This window comes from Sturnira hondurensis, unplaced genomic scaffold, assembly GCF_014824575.4.
Source record: "Sturnira hondurensis isolate 20B ecotype Veracruz unplaced genomic scaffold, ASM1482457v3 Scaffold0003693, whole genome shotgun sequence".
Lineage (NCBI taxonomy): Eukaryota > Metazoa > Chordata > Mammalia > Chiroptera > Phyllostomidae > Sturnira > Sturnira hondurensis.
The window spans coordinates 11,884,090-11,908,440 of record NW_028076324.1 but is presented as its reverse complement, the minus strand read 5'-3'; the positions used below and the strand labels follow the sequence as shown (position 1 = coordinate 11,908,440).

The 24,351-nt window shown below is 39.5% G+C and overlaps 1 protein-coding gene across 1 annotated transcript; it reads left to right on the top strand.

The window, feature by feature from the left end:
- The first annotated feature begins 22,940 nt into the window (after positions 1–22,940).
- On the top strand, positions 22,941–23,823 carry LOC118984606 (olfactory receptor 18-like). Its single transcript, XM_037042749.1, has one exon. It carries the CDS (start codon positions 22,956–22,958, stop codon positions 23,784–23,786), a length of 831 nt encoding a protein of 276 aa, XP_036898644.1. The 5' UTR covers positions 22,941–22,955; the 3' UTR covers positions 23,787–23,823.
- The last annotated feature ends 528 nt before the right edge of the window (positions 23,824–24,351 follow it).

Below are 24,351 nucleotides of genomic sequence, written 5' to 3'. Positions count from 1 at the left end.
TTAAACCAAACCAAACCAAACAAAACAAGCAATCCAATGAAAATACGGGCAAAGGACCTGAATAGACACTTCTCCAAAGAGGACATATAGATGGCCAATAGACATATGAAAAGATGCTCAACATCACTAATCACCAGAGAAATGTCAATTAAAACCACAATAACATATCACCTGACTCCTGTCAGAATGGCTATCATCAATAAATAAACCAGGGACATTGAAATTAAGAACAAACTGACAGNAAGAAGAAATTTGGAGGAATCATGCTATCTGATATCAAACTATTCAACAAGGTCAAAGTAATCAAAACAACAGAGTGCTTACATATAAATCAATGGAACAGAACAGAAAGCCTAGAAGTAATCGTTTGTCTTTATGGTCAATTAATATTTGACAAAGGAGATTGACAAATATTGCATGAAAATACAATGGGGTAAATGTACTCTATTCAATACATGGTGTTGGGAAAATTGGGTAGATACATGCAAAAAAATTTAAAGGTGACCACCTTCTTACACCATACACAAGAACAAACTCAAAATGAATTAAAGACTTAAATGTTAGACTTATAACCATAAAAATTCTAGGAGCATAAGCAGTAAAATCTCAGACATTTCTTACAGCAATATTTTTCTGATATATCTGTTTGGGCAAGACAAACCAAAATATAAAGAATGGGACTACATCAATAGAAAAATGTTTTGCACAGCAAATTAAACCATCCCGAAGTTGAAAAGACAACCCATTGAATAGGAGAACATATTTGCCATTTAAAAAGGGTTAATATTCCACATTTATAAACTTGTACAACTTAAACCAAACCAAACCAAACCAAACCAAACAAGCAATCCAATGAAAATACAGGCAAAGGACCTGAATAGACACTTCTCCAAAGAGGACATATAGATGGCCAATAGACATATGAAAAGATGCTCAACATCACTAATCACCAGAGAAATGTCAATTAAAACCACAATAACATATCACCTGACTCCTGTCAGAATGGCTATCATCAATAAATAAACCAGGGACATTGAAATTAAGAACAAACTGACAGTAACCAGAGGGGAAGTGGGAGGGTATAATGGGAAGGAAAGGGGGAAGCGTTTTCAGGAACATCTATAAAGGACACATGGACAAAACCAAAGACGGGTAGGATCAAGGGTGGGATGTGGGGTTGGCTGGGGCAGGGCGGAGTGATCAGGGGGTGAAATGGAGACAACTACTTGAGCAACAATAAAAAGAAGCTAGAAAAAAAATCAACAAGCAGCAAGTGTTCATGAGGATGTGGAGAAAAGAAATCCCTCATTCACTGTTGGTGGGAAAGCAGATTGATGCAGCCACTATGGAAAACAGTATGGAGTTTCCTCAAAAAGTTAGAAATGGAACTGCTTTATGAACTCAATATTCTACTTCTGGAAATATAGCCAAAGGATCCCGAAACACTGTTTTGAAAGAATACGTGCACCTCAGTGTTCAATGCAGTGCAATGAAGACTTGAAAGCAACCTGAGTGCCCATCAATAGATGAGTATATAAAAAAGTTGTTGTACACTTACACAATGAAACACTGCTTGGCTGTAACTAGAAAGGAAATCTTACTTTTTGTGATAGCATGGATGGACCTGGGGAATTATTTTTAAGTTTTTCTTTGTTATATTTTAGTTATTATTATTATTTTTAGATATGAAGAGGAGTATGCTAAGTGAAATAGTTCAGTCAGAGAAAAATGAGTACCATATGGTTTCACTTATATGTGGAACCAAATGAACAAAATAAACTAACAAACAAACTAGAAACAGACTTATAGATAAGAAGAATGAATGGACAGCTGTCAGAGGGGAAAGAGGGTAGGGGTAAATGGTGATGGGGTTGAGGAAAAAAAAAAGGAGAACAAAAATTCAATATAGACACAAACAACAGTATGGTGGTTACCAGAGGGAAAGGCTATGGGGGAGGTGGAAGAGGTGAACAGGGGATTAAATGGGGATGGAAGGAAACTTGACTCAGGTGGTGAGCACACAATATACAAATGATGTACTATAGAATTGTGCGCTTGACAGCTATATAATTTTGTTAACCAATGTCACCCCAAGAAATTCAATGTAAAAAAGAGAAGAAAAGGACTTGATATGACAGCAGCCCTACATCTAGAGTACAGACATCTGTGAGACCCTGAGACGGGTTTATGAAAATAGCCATTTGGCATATTCAAAGGGCCGTGCTTTTTGGACCATAAGACACACCTTGGTTTTAGAGGAGGAAAATAGGGGAAAAAGTTTTGAAGCAAGAAGTGTGGTAAAATATTTAATAACATAAATAACATAATATTTCACCAATGTAAATGTAAACAGAACTCAACAGTGGCATTAACAACCATTATTCCTCCCAAATTGGGGGGACGGAGTACATCTTATACTCGAAAAAATATGGTAGGTGGTTTTCTAATTTAATACCACATGTAAATTCTATGGAAAAATTAGGATTTTGGCTGACTTTTAAAATAGTAACAACAAAGATCTCTTAATGTACAATATTCAAAATCCCATAGCAGACTACAGAAGAAAAAGAGAAAGTTTCTCCTTACAGACATAAATCTTAAATGAGAAAATAAAAGTTATATCATATTCTTGGTATAGAAAACATAATTATCTCCACAAAGAATTATCAGTTCAATGAATGGGCAGACATACAAGTCAAACATTGCTCTTTTTAATTGAAAAAAACTTGTCTGAATTTATAAAATTTCTGCAACTTGGAAGTCGGAAGTGAGGAGTATAGGTGAGCTTCCTCCTGAGAAGAGGAAAGCCCAAATCCTTGGAAATACCTTCCATTTCCCCCTTCTGTGAATAATAGCAAGTCCTCAGAGACTGGGATAACACAGCCTGATTTAGCTAATTATGAGCTCTGAGCATTGAGCTCCCAAGTCCATGCAAGAATAGACCATCAGCTTTGCCTCTAGCCCTTGAAGTTCCCTGTCTCAGTCCAGTGGGCTTCACATCTGAGTCTTCCCATCACAAGTCACTGCATCAGGAGGCCCATGACAGACTCGGCCATAATGCCAGCCCTGGAGATGGAGCCTGAACCTTCAGGGCCCATGCAGGGCAGCAGCAGTGGATTCCCACTGCCTGGTCCTGCTGCAGCAGAGCCAGAACAACTCAGTGAGTACTATGGAGATGATGGATGGAGCAGGGACTGTCAGGGGCATTTTCTCTTTCATCATTAGGACAAATAGGAGAGTTGAGGCAAACAGATGGGAGAGCACCAACCTGGAAAGTTTCAGATATTTTGATCCCTGTACAGGCAGATTCTGAATACATGGAGGGACACAATGATCCAATTCATTTCTGGCCCCCCAGGAGCTACACTCTGCTCGGCAGAGAACACCAACAATCTCTGTTAAATATTGAACAGACTCTGCCTTGGATCTCAGAAACAGAGAGTAGGCAATATTGCTTCCACACAGCAGGTACTGTCCTTCCTGTGCTTTCATTCTTCCAGCAATTTCTCAGAGGACCAGAAGGGAAATACAACCGTGTCTGCATGTATCAATGGCACTGATTTTCTAAGAAACCTATCAATCTTCAATTAATAGGATCTACAGCACTAAAACAAAAAGAAAAACTGGAGATTTTAATCAATAGGACATAATTTTAAAAAGAGAAGAATAGAGAAAGGGAAGTCAATCTTACTGTGTGGGCTGAGACACATGTTAGGATTTCCACTCACTTTGTGAACAAATTACCTGGGACCTGATAGGCTTCCTCCCCTCGCTGCTATCTGATGGAATATGTCATTACACCTTTCTCATGATTGTTTTCATCAACAAATCTGCTATTTCAAACTGATTTCAAAAATATGACTGAACATTTCTTGAGGGCAAACCTCTGTTAGATGACACATGTTTCCCAGTGGTAAGTGTTATTCTCCCATTTCTATGAAGAGATACCCACCCAGAGGAATGGAGAGATCACACACACTTCACATTGAGTGGATGACAGCTGGGGGACTCTGTCCCTGATTCTGACCCCAGAGCTCTGTCCCATCCACTGCAGCAGAAGGATTGTTTCTTTCCAAACCTGCTTTACCCTCAGATGAGCAAACAGGGGCTGGACCACCAATTCCTTCTCTTGGGATTGGGTGAGTTCACCCATGAATTAACAAAATGTACCTAGAGGTTTTCAGGGACCTTTACTGAATAAATGTGTGGATCCTAGGGGTTTGTGTGAATAGCAATGCATGTATGAGCACATCTTCTAAAGCTGAGATATGGAGATATCATTCCCCAGACAAGATGGGAACTTTCATGTGGTTCTACCATAACAAGACTACTGCTAGTCAGACATTGGGGAACTTGGTAATTTTACTCTTTGGCAATCATTTTTCGTCTGATTATTCTACTGGGAAAATAAATATAGGTAATTAATAGTAAAATTGCACATATATCAATTTTTATACAACTCACAATTGTTTTATGCTTATGCCTTTAAGATTCTCACTTGTATGATGTGGAAAGGGGCATAAGAATTTTCTTAACTACTGTCACAACAAAAAAATTAAAGAATGGGGGAAGGGTTTTCAGGAACAAGTATAGAGGACAGATGGACAAACCCAAAAGAATGGAAGCAAGGGATGGAGGAGAATTTGGTTGGGGTGGAGGAGGAGTGGTGGGTAGTAAATGCAGACAGCTGTAATTGAACAACAATAACATAATAAAAACAACATAAAAAAAGAATAAAATGAGGCTTACCCCACAGGTAATGCTGTGCATCATTTAAAGTGCTGAAATATGCCCTGGTTGGTGTGGCTCAGTGGACTGACCACTGCCCTGTGAACTGAAAGGTCACTGGTTTGATTCCCAGTAAGGACACATGCCTAAGTTGTGGGCCAGGTCTCCAGTTGGGGGTGCATGAGAGGCAACCACACATTGATGTATTTCTCCCTCCCTTCCCCTCTGTCTAAAAATAAATAAATACAATCTTTAGAAAATTAAGTGTTGAGATAAACATATGTATTTCACAGAGAGACTTAAAATGCAAAGCTATGGTAAATGAGAACTCAGAGAACCATATTGTAGCATGTGAGTATTTAGGCTAGTTTTTAGGAAAACTGCTATAAATACATAAATCAGTACCAGTACAAAAACATTGAAAATAAAATGCATCCACCAGATTCATGACAGTTTTTGCCTTTGGACAACTGAAGCACAGGAGAAGATCATGCAGGGATAAGAAAAAAACTCAAGTTTTATCAATAATAAATGTATAAAGAACCCATGGACAAAGACAAGGGCAGGTTTGAGGATTGAATGTGGGAGGTGGGGGTGGCAGGGCAGGGTCTAAATGGGGACAACTGTAATTGAATGACAATAAAAATCAATATAGTTTCTACAGCATGCATTATTAAATATTTATATTTTAATATGGGTAGTGATTAAAATGGTTTTGAAAAGAATTGATAACATTAATACATTTATTAATTGTCTGACAATAGTCATCTGCTCTAGCTTTATGATAATGTGCAAAAAGGACTTATGTGTGGAATTTATGATTTAACTGGTTCTAATTTAAGGCCAGCCCATCACTAATTTTTTAAAAATTATTTTTTATCGTATTTTTCCATTGCCATTTAGCTCCCCTAAACCTTCTTCCACCTATACTGACTCATCCCCACCACAATGACCACACTGTTGTCTGTGTTCATAAGTTCTTTCTCTCTTTCTTTTTATCTCAATTTCCCCTCCCCTAAATCCTCCACTCCCAGAGCTGCTAGCCTGTTCTCTATCTACGAGTCCATCTCTATTTTGCTTGTTAGTTCAGTTTGTTCATTTGATTCCACATGTAAATGAAATCATATGGTACTTGTGTTTCTCTGACTGGCTTATATCACTTATCTCAATTTTAAAAGATGGATAGATAATTATAATATCCACCAGCATTGATAACCACTGTTTAACAATTTTATGTTTATACTTCAATTTTATTAACCAAGGGTGGGTAGAATCAGGGGAGGAAGATGGGGATGGCTGGGGTGGGGTGGAGAGGGGGAAGAAGAGTCAGACAACTGTACTTGAACAATAATAAAATTTAGAAAATGAAAAAAGAATTTAATTTAATTTTTTACAACAAACTATAATGTCAGTTCAATTAAAATACCTATTTTACATATGAAAAACTCCTCAAATGTGATAGTATTTGTTTTTTCTCTTTTGATTTTCCTAAGGTATATCACTTCTGATGCAAAATAGTTATGATATAGTTCATGTAAATGCAGGTAGTACTTACAAATTAGAAATGATCAGCTATATCCCTAGGAATCTAGGATGTCACACAAAGGAAGAAATATGTTGACAATGTAATGCTTCAGTAATTCATGTTTTGGCCTGTCAAAAGAAATGACCTGAGTAGCCTTCAGGGAGCTGAATTGAGGAGAAATGCAATCCCTCTCTCAGGAAGAATTGACTTGAAATGACTCAGGCTGGCAAAAGAAGGCCAACATATAGTTTGAGACCTGGCTTTGTCCTCAGTTTCTCAACTGTTTGTTAGAGGGTTGGATTTGATAAGAAATCAACACTTCACAAATGTTTGTGGTTACAAAGAAATGTAAGTTTTACCTAGTCACAATGAACAAAAACAGTAAAGTACAAACTGAAGCACAGATGTTTCTCTGAGATTGTGTATCACTGACAGAAAATACGTTTTCACAAGAAAGTGAGTACAGAGTATTCATGAATGTGAATTATTATTTAATCTTTGGTGCACTGTAAACTAACACCATCTTTAGGATCAGGGGTGCTGTATGATTTTGTGCATTTAGAGAATATGGTTTTCAAGATGTGAAGTCCACCAAGGCCAAAATTATACATATTTGAGTTATAGTTGAAGGACTGACTTTGACAAGACAACCCACTCGTTTGAGCGAACACTTATCTCCATGGAAGATGGATGTCATAGATCCAAGTAAAGATGAAAACCCTTGAAGATAATTGCCATACAAAAATCTATCTGCTTATGAACATTTTATATTAAGATAGAATACAATTAATGTGGTTTTAGCTCTTCAAGACTACATTGTAAATTAAGAGAATTTCTGGTACTGCACCTGAGTGAGATAAAGTACATTCAACTTCTTCTTAGTGTTCTTCAGTTAAGATGATTTACACTTAGAAAACAATCTGTCCCATTCCATATATATATATGGAATGGGATATATATATATATATATATATATATATATATATATATATACACACACACACACACACACAGAATTTGTTTATTTATATGTATATAAATAAACAAAATCATACACACACATATATATATTTATTTATTTATTTTTAGACAGAGTGGAAGGGAGAGAGAAAGACAGGGAGAGAAACATCAATGTGTGGTTGCCTGTAACCCACCCCACACTGGGGGTATTGGACTGAAACCCAGGAATGTGCCCTGACTGGGAATTAAACTGACTACCCCCTTCTTCACAGTCTGGTGCTCAATCCACTGAGCCACACAACCCAGGGGCTATTCCATAATTTTACTTTCAAATCACAGGGCTGATATCTTTCTCTGTTTATGAAGGTTTTTTTTTTTATTTTTTAATTTAATTCTTGTTCAAGTACAGTTTTCTGTCTCATATTCCCAGCCCTGCCCCTCCCAGTAATCCCCCCTCCCTCTCATTTCCGCCCCCCACCTTAGTTACTGTCAATGTGTCCTTTATAGTTGTTCATGTGAGTCCATCCCCTTTTCCCCTATGATTCTCTTCCCTTTCCCCTCCGGACCCTGTCTGCCTGTTCCGTATTTGAGTGTCATTGGTCATATTTTGCTTGCTTGTTTGTTTTGATGTATAGATTCCTGTTAGAGGTGAGATCATATGGTATTTGTCGTTCACCACCTGGCTTATTTCGCTCAGCATAATGCTTTCCAGTTCCATCCATGATGTTGCAAAGGGTAGGAGTTCCTTCTTTCTTTCTGCAGCATAGAATTCCATTGTGTAAATGTACCATAGCTTTTTGATCCAGTCATTGACCCATGGGCATCTAGGTTGCTTCCAGCTCTTGGCTATTGTAAATTGTGCTGCAGTGACCATCCAGGTATATAGGTTCTTTTGGATTGATGTTTCAGGGTTGTTAGGATATGCTCCCAATAGTGGAATTGCTGGGTCAAAAGGCCCGTTCATTTTTAGTTTTCTTAGAAAATTTCATAATGTTTTCCATTGTGGTTGTACCAGTCTGCAATCCCACCAACAGTGGACCAGAGTCCCTTTTTCCCCACAACCTCTCAAGCACTTGTTGTTTGTTTTTGTTTATGATGGCCATTCTGACTGGTGTAAAGTAGTATCTCATTGTGGTTTTAATTTGCATCTCTCTCATAGCTAGCGATATTGAGCATCTTTTCATGTGTCTCTGGATCCTCTGTATGTCCTCCTTGGAGATATATCTGCTCAAGTCCTTTGCCCATTTTTTAATTGGGTTGCTTGTCTTCTTTGAGTGAAGTCGAGTGAGTTCTTTGTGTATTTTGGAGATTAAACCTTTGTCTGAGGTATCATTGGCAAATATGTTTTCCCAAAAAGTTGCTTCTCTTTTTATCTTGATATTGTTTTCCTTAGCCATGCAGAAGCTTTTAATTTTGATGAGATCCCATTTGTTTATTCTTTCCTTTATGTCCCTTGCTTTAGGGGACATATTAATAAAAATATTGCTACGTGGAATATCTGAGATTTTCCTGTCAATGCTCTCCTCTAGGGCTTTAATGGTGTTACAGCTTATATTTAAGTCTTTTATCCACTTTGAATTTATTTTGGTGTATGGTGTAATTTGGTGCTCGAGTTTCAGTTTTTTGCATGTGGCTGTCCAGTTCTCCCAACACCATTTGTTGAAGAGGCTATCTTTACCCCATTTTATGTTACTGCCCACTTTATCGAATATTAATTGACTGTAGAGATTTGGGGTTATTTCTGGGCTCTCTGTCCTATTCCATTGGTCTATGTGCCTGTTTTTATGTCAGTAACAGGCTGTTTTGATTACAGTGGCCCTGTAATACAGTTTGATATCAGGTATTGTGATTCCTCCTACTTTGTTCTTCTTTCTTAACATTGCAGCTGCTATTTGGGGTCTGTTATGGTTCCATATAAATTTTTGGAGTGTTTGCTCTATATCTTTGAAATATGCCATTGGTACTTTAATAGGTATTGCATTGAATCTGTAAATTGCTTTGGGTAGTATGGACATTTTGATGATGTTAATTCTTCCAATCCATGAACACGATATATGTCTCCATTTGTTTGTGTCTTCCTTGATTTCTTTCTTCAGTGTTGTGTAGTTTTCTGCATACAGGTCTTTTACCTCCTTGGTTAGGTTTATTCCCAGATATTTTATTTGTGTTTTGCTATATTGAATGGGATTTTTTTTTCTTGATTTCTGCCTCTGCTGTTTCATTGTTGGTATACAAAAATGCCTTTGATTTCTGGATATTGACTTTGTATCCCGCTGTTTTGCCAAATTCATTTATTAGTTCCAGCAGTTTTTTGGTAGAGTCTATAGGATTTTCTATGTACACTATCATGTCATCTGCAAACAATGACAGTTTTGTTTCCCACTTTCCAATTTGAATGCCTTTTATTTCCTTTTCTTGCCTAATCGCTGAGGCTAAAACTTCCAATACTATATTGAATAGAAGTGGTGAAAGTGGACAACTTTGTCTTGTTCCTGGTCTTAGTGGAAAAGTTTTAGTTTTTGCCTATTGAGTATGATGTTGGCTGTAGGTTTTTCATATATGGCCTTTATTATATTGAGGAATGCTCCCTATATTTCCCCTTTGCTGAGTACCTTTATCATAAATGGGTGTTATACCTTACCAAAAGCTTTTTCTGCATCTATTGATATGATCAAGGGGATTTTTTCCTTGCTGTTGTTTGTGTGATGTATTACATTTACTGGTTTAGCAACATTGAACCATCCTTGCATTTCTGGAATGAATCTCACTTGGTCATGTTGTATGATCTTTTTGATGTATTGTTGGATGTGATTTGCCAATATTTTATTGAGGATTTTAGCGTCTATGTTCATCAGCAATATTGGCCTGAAGTTTCCTTTCTTTGCTGTGTCTCTATTTGCTTTTGGAATTAGGATGATGCTGGCTTCATAAAAAGAGTTTGGAAGTTTTCCATCATTTGGAATTTTTGTAATAGTCTGTGAAGATTAGGGGTTAGCTCTTCCTTAAATGCTTTGTAGAATTCTCCTATAAAACAATCAGGTCCGGGGCTTTTCTGTGATGGGAGTTTTTTGATTACTGGTTTAATTTCATCTGCTGTTATTGGTCTCTTCAGGCTTTCTACTTCTTCTTCATTGAGTTTTTGAAGATTATATTTTTCTGGAAATTTGTCCATTTCACCTAGGTTTTCAAATTTATTGGCATACAGTTCTTTATAGTTATTTCTCAGGATCCCTTTTATTTCTGTGGTATCAGGTGTAATCTCTCCTCTTTCATTTCTGATTGTGTTAGTTTGGGTTCTCTCTCTTCTTTTCTTAATGAGCCTACTTAAAGGATTGTCAATTTTGTTTTTCTTTTGAAAAAACTAACTCCTGCATTCATCGATCCTTACAATTGTGCTTTTAGTCTCTATGGACTTAATTCTGCTTTGGTCTTGGTTATTTCCTTCCTTCTCTTTGCTCTGGGCCATCTTCATTGTTATTCCTTGAGTTCTTGCAGGCATATGGTTAGGTTGTTTGTTTGAAATATTTCTATCTTCTTTAGGTAAGCCTGTATTGCTATGAACTTCCCTCTCAGGACTGCCTCTCTTTGCCCCATAAGTTTTGGGTTGTTTTGAGTTCATTTTCATTACTTTCCAGTGAGTTTTTTATTTCTTCCCTAATTTCAATCTTGACCCATTTATTATTTAATAGCACACCATTCAGTCTCCCTGATTTTCGGCGTTTTGGGTTTTTTCTTTTTTTTTGTTTTCCATTGTCAGTTCCTGTCATCAGAGAAAATGCTGGGTATGACTTCAATTTTCCTGAATTTGTTGAGAATCGTTTTGTGTCCTCTCATGTGGTCCCTCTGAAAATATTTTATGTGCATTTGAAAAGAATGTATATTTATCTCCTTTGGGATGAAGGGCTCTATATATATCAGTTAGGTCCATTTCATTAAGGGTGTTGTTTAAAGCTGCAATATTTGTTGATATTTTGCTTGGAAGATTTGTCCATTTTTGACCATGGGATATTAAAATCCCCTACTTTAATTGTGTTGCTTTCAATATCTTTCTTGAGGTCCTCTAGGATTTTCTTTATATATTTCGGTGCTCCTGCGTTGGGTGCATGCATATCCTCGATGTGAATGTCTTCTTGGTGGATTCTTGCATTGATGTTATGAAGTCACCTTCTGGGTCTCTCTTTATGGCCCTTTTTTGAAGTTTCTTTTGTCTGATATGAGAATTGCTACCCCGGCTTTTTTTTCTCTTTTCCATTTGCTTGGAAAATTTGTTTCCAGCCTTTCACTTTTAGTCTGTGATGGTCTTTTGACCTTAGGTGGGTCCCTTGTAGGCAGAATATGTGTGGGTCATGTTTTCTTATTCATTCAGCTATTCTATGTCTTTTAATTGGAGTATTTAATCAATTTACATTTAAGGTTATTAATGAAAGGTACTTATTCATTGCCATTTATGTACCTGTTTTCCTCTCTATCTCAATTTTTTCCTTCTTTTCCTTAAAGCAGCCCTTTTAGTAATTCTTGTAGAGCTGGTTTGGTGAATGGATATTCTTTTAGACTTCTTTTGTCTTGAAAGCTCTTCATTTGGCCTTCTATCTTGACTGAAAGCTTTGCTAGGTAACGTAGGCTTAGTTGTAGGCCTCTGGTTCTCATTACTTGGGATATTTCTTGCCATTCTCTTCGTGCTTAGAGTGTTTCCATTGAGACGTCAGTAGCTAACCTTTTTGGGGCTCCCTTGTATGTTACTTCTGTTTTCTCCCTTGCTGCCTTTAAGATTCTCTCTTCCTCTTGGAGTTTTGCCATTTTCATGATGATGTGTTCTGCAGTGGGCTTCTTTGAGTTCCACCTGATTGGGACTCTCTGTGATTCCTGGATTCATGTTATTTTTTCTCTCATCAAATTAAGAAAATTTTCTGTTATTACTCTTTCAAATAGGTTTTCTATCCATTGTTCTTCTTCTTGTCCTTCTGGTGTTCCTATTATTCATATTTTATTACATGTCATATTGTCTTGCATTTATCTCAATCCCTCCTCATTCTTTCTGAGCCTCATTTCCTTTTCTTGCTCTGCGTGAGAGATATTTTTACTCTGTCCTCTAACTCACTGATGCAATGTTCTGCCTCATCGATCCTACTATTCTTACCTTCTACTGTGTTCTTCAGTTCAGAAATTGTATTCTTCATTTCCTTTTGGCCATTACTGATGGTTTCTATTTCCTTTTTCATGTTGGTATAGTTTGCAGAGAGTTCATTGTAGCTCCCCTGGAGTTTCTGGTACCTCATTGTAAGCTCCGAATTTCCTGATAACCAGTGCTTTGAAATCAATATCTGACAGTTCACTTGCCTGTATTTCATCTAACATTCTTTCTGCAACTTCCATCTATTTTTTCATTTTGGAATTCTTTCTTTGTCTTCCCACTGTTTGGGATACTCTTCTTCTTGGCCTCAGCTTCTTAAATTGATCTGTTGTGATTCCCTGGGTTTATGGTGTGAACTTCTGTGGTAGAATACCTGTGAAATTCAGGGGTGCAGTGTCCTGCAGGTATCTTGGTGTTCTCTGCTTCCACCTACGTTTTTTTTGTGCATGTGTGATCAGTTGGAGGGGGAGGCAAATGGTTTATGACAGCAGAAGTGTATTTTATGTTATTTACTGTCACTGTCGGTAGAGAAGAAATAGACAATATTTAGGCTATGTATAGTGTTAACTGTACTATTCAACCCAGCTTGCCACTTTTAAGAGTGGATGGATAGAAGATAAGTCTCTTGTTGGGAAGGGAAGTCTTGTGAGTTGGATCTAGAAAGTAGTGAGGTTGTGGGTGGTCAGGTTTTGAGGTAAGGTGAGAGTAAAGGATAGTAATTAGGTGTAGTGTGTGAGCAAATAGAGTTAATCACTACAGTAATGGAATTCAGGAACCTGTAAGGTTGTCTAAGGTCCGAGAGATGTGTTGTGAAGTATTTACCGTTGTATAGAACAGCTGTTATTTAAAATAATATTAGAGCAACATTCACATGACAGACTCCATGTGATCTGTCTGAATGGGGGTTATAGAGCTTGGGTAGTATGCCAAAGGAAAGCAAGTTGCATGAAGTATAGAAAATTAGGGGGAAAGAATAGGGGAAACCTGTCAAATAGTACAATATAACCATCCAGGACTAAGGAACCTATACAGAAAGAGGAGGAATACAAAGATACTATTAAAATATAAAAGATGTGAGAATAATGAAAAAAATAATAATACACCTATGCAGCAACTGAGGCTTTTCTGCTATAGCAAAGTGAAATTTGTCTCTGTGTCACTATTGTTGAGATGCCCCCTCTTAGGGTCCCACTATGGTCCTTTTGCACTTCCCAGTTATTTGTGTCTCTTGTGGGTAAAAGAAAACTAAGCAACAGGGAGGGATTAAGATGGTGACAGTGTAGCACGGAGGGAACCCAGCTCCCATGCATGTGGTGGAAAATCTGGGTGAATCTACCGAAGAACAGCATAATCAATGAACAGTTCCCCAACATTTATGAAAATAGGAGACCACAGAGTGTGACAGAGGAACCAGACAGCTGCAGGCCGGCAAGGACTTCAGAAGGCTTGTGAGGACAAAAGCGGTTGTGGGCCCGCGGCCGCCTAAGCTGCGGGTTGCGCCCAGGGCGGGCGACCTCTGGCAGAGTGTGAGTACTGATGAGAATTGGCGCCCAAGGGGGGCCAGCACCATCAGTGGGAAACAGAAGCCCCGTCTGAATCCAGGGCTGGGGCGCCTGTGAGGGAGTGAAGGCTGGAGGCCCCGCACCCGGTGGGCCAGCAACAGACTCGGTGGGAGAGAACTGACTGTCCCCTCCCCGTCTAGGCAGGCAGGTTAATATGGGGCAGAGACTTGTGGGTTTAAGTTAACGCAAAGGGTGGCAACTGCGGACTCTATGGTCACCAGTCCGCCAGCCCACCAGCCCCGGGGATTTAAGAAGGACACTGTTGTTGCTGGTCTTTTGGGATTGGGCTGGGCTGAGAGGCAGGCTTTGTGGAGAAGTCTCTATTGGAAAGTGAACTGAGGGGCTCTAAGACCGAAGCTTGCCTCACGGCCTATTCACCCAGCAGCCATCCAGGGGAGGGTTGGGAACGCCTTGTTCCCACCACCGGACTGAGGAGGACAGTGCCAGATACCTCGGGACACCCTGGGGTGTTCGCGACCACAGACCAATTGGCAGCCTGCTCGTCAGCGCCTGCATACCTGCCCTCAGAGAGGCTGCAACCAGAAAAACCGGTTTGGACAGTTTGAAACCAACAAAGGAAGGGAGCTTCTTCTTTTGTTTTTTTTTCCTTCTCTGGTGTGTGTGTGTGTGTGTGTGTGTGTGTGTGTGTGTGTTTTCCCTTCCCCCTTTTTTTTCTCTCTCAACTTCTTTTGTAACTAATCTTATATCTTGTAAACTGTATTGTTGCTCTATCTTTCAGTACTCTGTCCTTCATTTCTTTTCCTTTTTGTCTGGTTTTAGTCCTTCTGTTCTTCCCAAATTTTCCGCTTATTCCCCTTTTCTCCTGACTTTTGTGTGTGTGTGTTTGTGTGTGTGTGTGTGTGTGTGTCTGTGTTGGATTGTTTGTTTAGTTTTCTTTTAGGTGTACTATTATTTTTTTGCATTATTCTTACTCCTTTTATTATTTTAAGAATATCTTTGTATCCCTCCTCTCTCTGTACAGGTTTTTTAGTCCTGGCTGGGTATACTGTAGTACCTGACAGGTTCCCACTGCTCTTTCCTCCACAGTGATTTGCTGACTTTCTATACTTCACTTGCTTTCCTTTGCTATACGACTCAAGCTCTATAACTGCCATTTAGACAGATCACATAGAATCTATCACATGAGTGTTGCTCTAATATTATTGTAAATAAGAGCTGTTCTGTACAACAGTAATACTTCATAACACATCTCTCGGACGTTAGACCACCTTACAGGTGCCTAAATTCTATTACTCTATTTACTGATGTGCTACAGCCAGTTACTAAACTGTACTGTCACCTTACCTCAAATCTGACCACCTGCAACCACACTGCTTTCTAGATACAACTCACAAGCCCCCCCTGCTTAACAAGACACTTAACTTATGCCCACCCTTTCCTAAAAGTGGCAAGCTGGGTCGAAGAGCAGGATTAACTCTATACGTAGCCGGAAGATTGTCTATTTCTTCTCTGTCCACTGTGTCTATAAATAACATAAAATAATCTTCTGCTATCATAAACCATTTTGCCTCCCCCCCAACTGATCACACACCCACAATAAAGAAAGGAGTAGGTGGAAGCGGAGAACACCGAGATACCTGCAGGAGACTGCACCGCTGACTTTCACAGGTATCTTACCACAGTTCACACCATAAACCCAGGGAACCAGAAGAGATCAATTTAAGAAGTGGAGGACAACAAGAAGAGTTTCACAAACAATGGGAAGATAAAGAAACAATCCGCAAATGAAGGAAAAAGAGGAAGTCTCAGAAAGAATGCTAGATGAAATAGAGCCAAGCCAACTATCAGATATTGAATTCAAAGCACTGGTTATCAGGAAATTCAGAGAGCTTACAACGAGCTACCAGAAACTCGAGGGGAGCTACAATGAACTCTCTGCAAATCATACCAACATGAAAAAGGAAATAGAAACCATCAGTAAAGGCCAAGAGGAAATGAAGAATACAATTTCTGAACCGAAGAGCACAGTAGAAGGTATGAAGAATAGAATTGATATGGCGGAAGATCTCATAAGTGAGATTGAATAGAGGATAGAAAAAATCTCCCAGATGAACCAAGTAAGGGAAAAGAGAATCAGAAAAAATGAGGAGAATTTAGGAGAAATGGAAGACAACACGAAACGTAATAATATCCGAATAATAGGAATACCAGAAGGAGAGGAAGAAGAACAAGGGATAGAAAACCTCCTTGAAAGAGTAATAATGGAAAATCTTCCTAAGTTGAGCAGTGATAAAGTCACACAGATCCAGGAATCGCAGAGAGTCCCAAGCAGGTGGAACCCAAAGAGGCCTAATGCAAGACACATCATCATTAAAATGGCAAACCTCCAAGACAAAGAGAAAATCCTACAGGCAGCAAGGGAGAAAAAGAAAGTGACATACAAGGGGGTCCCAATAAGGCTGGCTACTGACTTCTCAATGGAAACATTCCAAGCAAGAAGAGGATGGCAAGAAATATTCCAAGTAATGAGAAACAGAGGCCTACATCCAAGGCTACTATACCCAGCAAGGCTCTCAATCAAGATAGAAGGCCAAATAAAGAGCTTCTGAGACAAAAGAAGTCTAAAAGAATATGCTTCCACCAAACCAGCTCAACAAGAATTACTAAAATGGCTGCTTTAAAAAAAGGAAGGAAAAGAGAGAGACGGAGACAAACACAGGTACATAAATGGCAATGAATAAGTACCTTGCAATAATAACCTTACCCGTAATTGGATTAAACGCACCAATTAAAAGACACAGAATAGCTGAATTGATAAGAAAGCATGACCCACACATATTCTGCCTACAAGAGACCCACCTCAGGTCAAAAGACCATCACAGACTAAAAGTGAAAGTCTGGAAACAAATTTTCCAAGCAAATGGACAAGAAAAAAAGCCAGGGTAGCAATTCTCATATCAGACAAAATAGACTGCAAAAAAAAAAAAGGGCCATAAAGAGAGACCCAGAAGGTCCCTTCATATTGCTCAAGGGAAGAATCCATCAAGAAGACATTAACATCTAAATATATATGCACCCAACTCAGGAGCACCCACATATATAAAGAAAATCCTAGAGGACCTCAAAAAAGATATTGACAGCAACACAATTATAGTAGGGGATTTTAACACCCCACTGTCAAAAATGGACAGATCTTCCAAACAAAATATCAACAAAGATATTGCAGCATTAAATGACACTCTAGATGAAATGGACCTAATTGATATATATGGAGCCCTTCATCCTAAAGAAGCTCAATACACATTCTTTTCAAATGCACACAGAACATTTTCCAAGATAGATCACATGATAGGACACAAAACAACGCGACAAATTTGGGAAAATAGAAATCATACCAAGGATTTTCTCTGATCACAAGGGACTGAAATTGGAAACTAACCACACAGGAAAAAACCAAGAACACCCAAAATCATGGAGACTGAATAGTATGCTATTAAACAATGAATGGGTCAAGATAGAAATCAGAGAAGAAATAAAAAAGTTTCTGGAAACAAATGAAAATGAACTTACAACAATCCAAACCTTATGGGACACAGTGAAGGCAGTTCTGAGAGGAAAGGTCATGGCGATACAGGCTTAGCTAAAGAAAATAGAAACATTTCAAACAAACAACCTAACCCAACTCCTCCAAGAACTTGAGGAACAACAACAGAGACAGCCCAGAGCAAGTAGAAGGAAGGAAATAACCAAGATCAGAGCAGAATTAAATGACATAGAGACTAAAAGCACAATTCTAAGGATCAATGAATCCAGCAGTTGTTTTTTTGAAAAGATAAACAAAATAGATAAACCTTTAAGTAGGCTTATCAAGAAAAAAAGAGAGAGGACCCAAATAAACACAATCAGAAATGAAAGAGGAGAGATTACAACTGATACCACAGAAATAGAAGGGATTGAAGGAATTACTATGCAGGGCTGTATGCCAAGAAATTTGAAAACCTAGATGAAATGGAGAAATTTCTAGAAAAATATAATCTTCCAAACCTCAATGAAAAAGAAGCAGAAAACCTGAACAGGCCAATAACAGCAGATGAAATTGAAGAAGTAATCAAAAAATTCCCATCGCACAAAAGCCTTGGACCAGATGGTTTCACAGGAGAATTCTACAAAGGTTTTAAGGAAGAACTAACCCCGAGTCTTCGCAGACTATTTCAAAAAATCCAAAAGGAGGGAAAACTTCCCAACTCTTTTTATGAATCCAGCATCATCCTAATTCCAAAACCAGATAGAGACACAACAAAGAAAGAAAATTATAGGCCAATATCACTGATGAACATAGATGCTAAAATCCTCAATAAAATATTGGCAAATCGCATCCAACAATACATCAAAAAGATCATACACCACGACCAAGTGGGATTCATCCCAGGGATGCAAGGATGGTTCAATATTCGTAAACCAGTAAATGTAATACACCACATAAACACAAGCAAAGACAAAAACCACATGATCATATCAATAGATGTGGAAAAAGCTTTTGATAAGGTTCAACACCCATTTATGATAAAGGTACTCAGCAAAGGGGGAAGATAGAGAGCATTCCTCAATATAATAAAGGCCATATATGAAAAACCTACAGCCAACATCATACTCAATGGGCAAAAACTAAAAGCTTTTCCACTAAGACCAGGAACAAGACAAGGTTGTCCACTTTCACCACTTCTATTCAATATAGTATTGGAAGTTCTAGCCACAGCGAATAGACAAGAAAAGGAAATAAAAGGCATACAAATTGGAAAGGAGGAAACAAAACTGTTCTTGTTTGCAGATGACATGATAGTGTACATGGAAAATCCTATAGACTCTACGAAAAAACTGCTGGAACTAATAAATGAATTTGGCAAAGCAGCGGGATACAAAGTCAATATCCAGAAATCAAAGGCATTTTTGTATACTAACAATGAAACAGCAGAAGCAGAAATCAAGAAAAAAAATCCCATTTGATATAGCAAAAACGAAAATAAAATATCTGGGAATAAACCTAACCAAGGATGTAAAAGACCTGTATGCAGAAAACTACACAACACTGAAGAAAGAAATCAAGGATGACACAAACAAATGGAAACGTACACCGTGTTCATGGATTGGAAGAATTAACATCATCAAAATGTCCATACTACCCAAACCAATTTACAGATTCAATGCAATACCTATTAAAGTGCCACTGGCATGTTTCAGAGAAATAGAACAAACACTTCAAAAATTTATATGGAACCATAAGAGACACCGAATAGCAGCTTCAATTTTGAGAAAGAAGAACAAAGCAGGAATCACAATACCTGATATCAAACTGTATTACAAGGCCACTGTAATCAAAACAGCATTGTACTGGAATAAAAACAGTCACATAGACCAATGGAATAAAACAGAGAGCCCAGAAAGAAACCCCAAACTCTACAGTCAATTAATATTCAACAAACGGGGCAGTGACATAAAATGGAGTGAAGATAGCCTCTTCAACAAATGGTGTTGGGAGAACTGGACAGCCACATGCAAAACAATGAAACTCAAGCACCAACTTACACCATACACCAAAATAAATTCAAGGTGGATAAAAGACTTAAATATAAGCTGTGACACCGTTAAAGCCCTAGAGGGGAGCATTGGCAGGAAAATCTCAGATATTCCACACAGCAATATTTTTACTGATACGTCCTCTAGAAGAAGGGACATAGAGGAAAGAATAAACAAATGGTACCTCATCAAACTTAAAAGCTTCTGCATGGCCAAGGAAAACAGCATCAAGATAAAAAGAGAAGCAACAGTTTGGGAAAACATATTTGCCAATGATACCTCAGACAAAGGTTTAATCTCCAAAATATACAAAGAACTCACATGACTCTACTCAAAGAAGATGAGCAACTCAATTAAAAAATGGGCAAAGGCCCTGGCTGGTGTAGCTCAGTGGATTGAGCGCGGGCCTGCGAACAAGATGATCGCGGTTCGATTCCCAGTCAGGGCACATGCCTGGGTTGGAAGCCGGTTCCTTGCAGGTTAACTACCAGCAGGGGACGCACAAAAGACAACCATACATTGATGTTTCTCTCCCTCTCTCCTTCCCCTCTAAAGATAAATAAAAAATCTTTAAAAAAAATAAAAAATGGGCAAAGGAGTTGAACAGATATTTCTCCAAGGAAGACATACAGAGGATCCTGAGACATATGAAAAGATGCTCGATATTACTAGCTATCAGAGAGATGCAAATCAAAACCACAGTGAGATACCACTTAACACCAGTCAGAATGGCTACCATGAACAAAGGAATAAACAACAAGTGTTGGAGAAGTTGTGGGGAAAAGGGGACTCTAGTTCACTGCTGGTGGGTTTGTAGACTGGTACAACCACTATGGAAAGCAGTATGGAATTTTCTAAGAAAACCAAAATGGACGTGCCTGTTGACCCCGCAATTCCACTGCTAGGACTATATCCTAAGAACCCTGAAACATCAATCGAAAAGAACCTATGCACCTCGATGTTCATAGCAGCACAATTTATGATAGCCAAGAGTTGGAAGCAACCTAAATGCCCATGGGTCAATGACTGGATCAAAAAACTATGGTACATTTACACAATGGAATTCTATGTTGCAGAAAGGAAGAAGGAGCTCCTACCCTTTGCAACATCATAGATGGAACTGGAAAGCATTATGCTGAGTGAAATAAGCCTGGCAGTGAAAGACAAATACCATATGATCTCACCTTTAACAGGAATCTAAACAACAAAACAAACAAGCAAGCAAAATATAACCAAAGGCACTGAAATGCAGATCGTGGTGACAGGGTCCAGAGGGGAGAGGGAAGAGAATCATAGGGGAAAAGGGGAAGGACTCACATGAACAACTATAAAGGACACATGGACAATAACTAAGCTGGGGGGCAGAGATGGGAGAGAGGTGGGGAGCACTGGGGGGGCAGGGCTGGGAATAGAAGAAAGAAAACTGTACTTGAACAAAGAGTTCAATAAGAAAATTAAAAAAAAGAAAACTAAGCAACAAACAAAGAAACAAACAATCCAACACACACACTCACACACAAAAAAGTCAGGAGAAAGGAGGAATAAGTGAAAAGTTTGGGAAGAAAGGAAGGAGTAAAATCAGAGAGAAAGAAATGAGAGGAACAAAGTATTGAAAGATAGAGCAATAATACAATTTAAAAATATAAGATTACTTAGAAATGAAGTGTCTAATCATGGTGGGGGGGGAGATGGAATATAAAAAAATCTTTCTTTGGCTGTTTCAAACTGTCCAAACTGGTTTTTCTGGGTTGCAGGAGGACTTCTCTGTGGCCTGGGATGCAGGCCTGCAGGCTCTCACAGGCGCGCCAGCCAGGCTACTGGTTTGGGATGTGGGCGCCTGCACCCCTGGCCAGCTGCCTGGGTCCTGCTGGATCTGGCACTATCCTTCCCAGTCCTGTGCCAGAATCCAAGTGCTCCGGCTCCTCCCCTGGATGGCTGGTGGGCTGGGTGGGCCGTGAGGCAAGTTGCTGTTGCAGAACACCTCAGTTCATTTTCCAATAAAGACTTCTCCGCAAAGCCTGCCTCTCAGCCCAGCCCAATCCCCAAAAGACTGGCAACAACAGTGTCCTTCTTAAATCCCCTGGGCTGGCAGGCTGGTGGGCTGGTGAGCTGGTGATCATAGAGTCTGCAGTTGAACACAGCCCTCTGCCTTGTTACCCTTTACGTAAACTTAAGCTTACAGGTCTCTGCCAGGTATTGCCCAGCCTTGCTTAGAAAGCGAGGGAGGGAGTCAGTTCTCTCACAGGTATCCTGTAGCAGGCCCACGGCTCCCACAGAGTATGTTGTAGACCCATCAGGTGTCGGGCTTCCAGAGTTACCTCTGCAGCAGGAGCCCCGGCGCTGGTACCAGACCGAGGTCTCTGTTTCCCAGCCACGGTGGTGGCACCGAAGTGGTTAGGTCGCCTGTCGCCTCTTATTGTCTGCACTCAGGTATCAGGCCATGGGCGCAGCTCCCTCTTGGAGGCCAGGGGCACAGCCACTTTTGTCCTCACTCACATCCCAGAGTACTCACTGACCCGCAGCTGTCTGATCCCTCTGTCACACTCTCTGGTCTCTTATTTTCCTAAATGCTGGGGAATTGTTGGTTGATTATGCTGTTCCTCAGTAGATCCACCTGAATTTTCTACCAGGTGTACGGGAGCTGGATTCCCTCTGTGCTAGTCTGTCCCCATCTTGTCCTCCGGCTTGTTTATGAAGTTTTTTAATCTCAAATGCCCTTTCTATAAAGAAAGAGTTCCAAAAGAGTTCAAAACTGAGAAATGTTGCTTAAGGTTAAGGGGTGGTGGTGGGTGGTGTATGGACCTCAAGCTCAAGTGTGATTCCTTTTTTTAAAAAGAATTTATTTAATTATTTTTCAAGTACAGTTTTCTGTCTATTACTCCCATCCCATCCCACCCCTATGCTCCCCCCTCCCTCCAATTTCCACCCTTCTTAATTGTTGTTCATGTATCCTTTATATTTTTTCCTCTAAATCCCTCCCCTATTTCCCCTGAAATTCCCTCTCCTCTCCTCTCTGGTCGCTGTCCCCGTGTTCTCTATTTCAGTGTCTTTGGTTATATTTTTCTTGCTTGTTTGTTTTGTTACTTAGTTTCCTGTTAAAGGTGAGATCATATGGTATTTGTCTTTCAATCCCTGGCTTATTTCACTCAGCATAATGCTTTCCAGGTCCATCCATGCTGTTGCAGAAGGTAGGAGCTCCGTCTTTCTCTCTGCTGCATAGAATTCCATTGTGTATATGTACCATTGTTTTTTGATCCATTCATTTATTGACAGGCACCTAGGTTGCTTCCAACTCTTGGGTATTGTAAAGTTTGATTCCTTTATTTGTAAATTGCTTGATTGCAAAAAATGGATGTATCTACAGTTGTTTTAATTATTCAACCCTCTCTTCTTTTTCAAACTGTGTCCTTTTTGAATAGTACCACAGAATCGAACAGGTGACTTCAAATTCTTCCTCCTGGGACTGTCAGATGATCCAGAGCTGCAGCCTCTTCTGTTTGGGCTGTTCCTGGCCATGTACCTGGTGACCGTGCTGGGGAACCTGCTCATCATCCTGGCTGTCAGTTCTGATTCCCGTCTCCACACACCTATGTACTTCTTCCTTTCCAATTTGTCCCTGAATGACATCAGTTTGAGCAGCACTACAGTCCCCAAGATGGTGGTGAACCTCCAGACACACAGCAAATTGATCACCTATGCAGGCTGCCTAACTCAGGTCACTTTTTTTTCTCTATTTGCATGTTTGGAGAGTCTTCTTCTGGCCATAATGGCCTATGACCGTTTGGTGGCCATTTGTCAGCCTCTACACTACCTGGTCATCATGAACCCCCGCCTCTGTGGCTTGTGGGTCCTCCTGTTATTTTCCATCAGCCTTTTGGTCTCCCAGCTGCATTTCTTAATGGTGACACAACTTACCTTCTGTGCCTATGTGGAAATTCCTCATTTTTTTTGTGATGCTTCTCAACTCCTCAAACTTGCCTGTTCTGATGCATCCACTAATAACATATTTATCTATTTTTTTGGTGCTCTCCTGGGTGGTGTTCCACTCTCAGGGATCCTTTTTTCTTACACTCGAATTGTTTCCTCCATTCTGAGAGTCCCATCATCAGGCGGGAAGTATAAGGCCTTCTCCACCTGTGGCTCTCACCTGTCAGTTGTTTGCTTATTTTATGGAACAGGCCTTGGGGTATACCTTAGTTCCATTGTGTCATCTTCCCTGAGGAAGGGTGCAGTGGCCTCAGTGATGTACACTGTTGTCACCCCCATGCTGAACCCCTTTGTATACAGCCTGAGGAACAGGGACATCAAGAGTGCTCTCTGGAGGGTGATCAGAAGAATAGCTTAGTTTTATACCTATGAATCTTTTTTGTCTCATAGACTGTAAATAGTAACAAAACCAAACATGTGTAACAAGAAACCTGAGATCGCAGTCTTATGGTGTATTTGTACCCATATGGACCTACTCTCGGTCTACAGTTTTTCCTGTTACAACAGATGTAATGAATTTAGAGGTCGTTTGGACTTTGTACTTCAGCGCGAGTCCCTCCAGGATAATGCGCAGCCCATCAGTATACCCGTCTTGCTTTCCTGTGCATTACCCAGGACTCTTGGTCCTGATTGTCCTGATTGTATCATTACAAAATATCCCAGCTCTCTCCTGTGTGGTGTTTATTCTTTGTACAGTTTCCCCATGATTCTTCTCCATTTTTCTATGTTTTTGCTACTTCACGATCGGGGTCAGTTGCTTGAGAAGATAGAGTATTTGATTTCTTTTCCAAACTAATGTATTTTGAAATTGAAATGTGATGGCATTAATACTGAACTTGAATAAATGCTTATGAACTAAGACATTAGTAGAAAACTGGGATGTATGGTTTTCAATATTCGGATAATTCTATTTCCCAATTCAT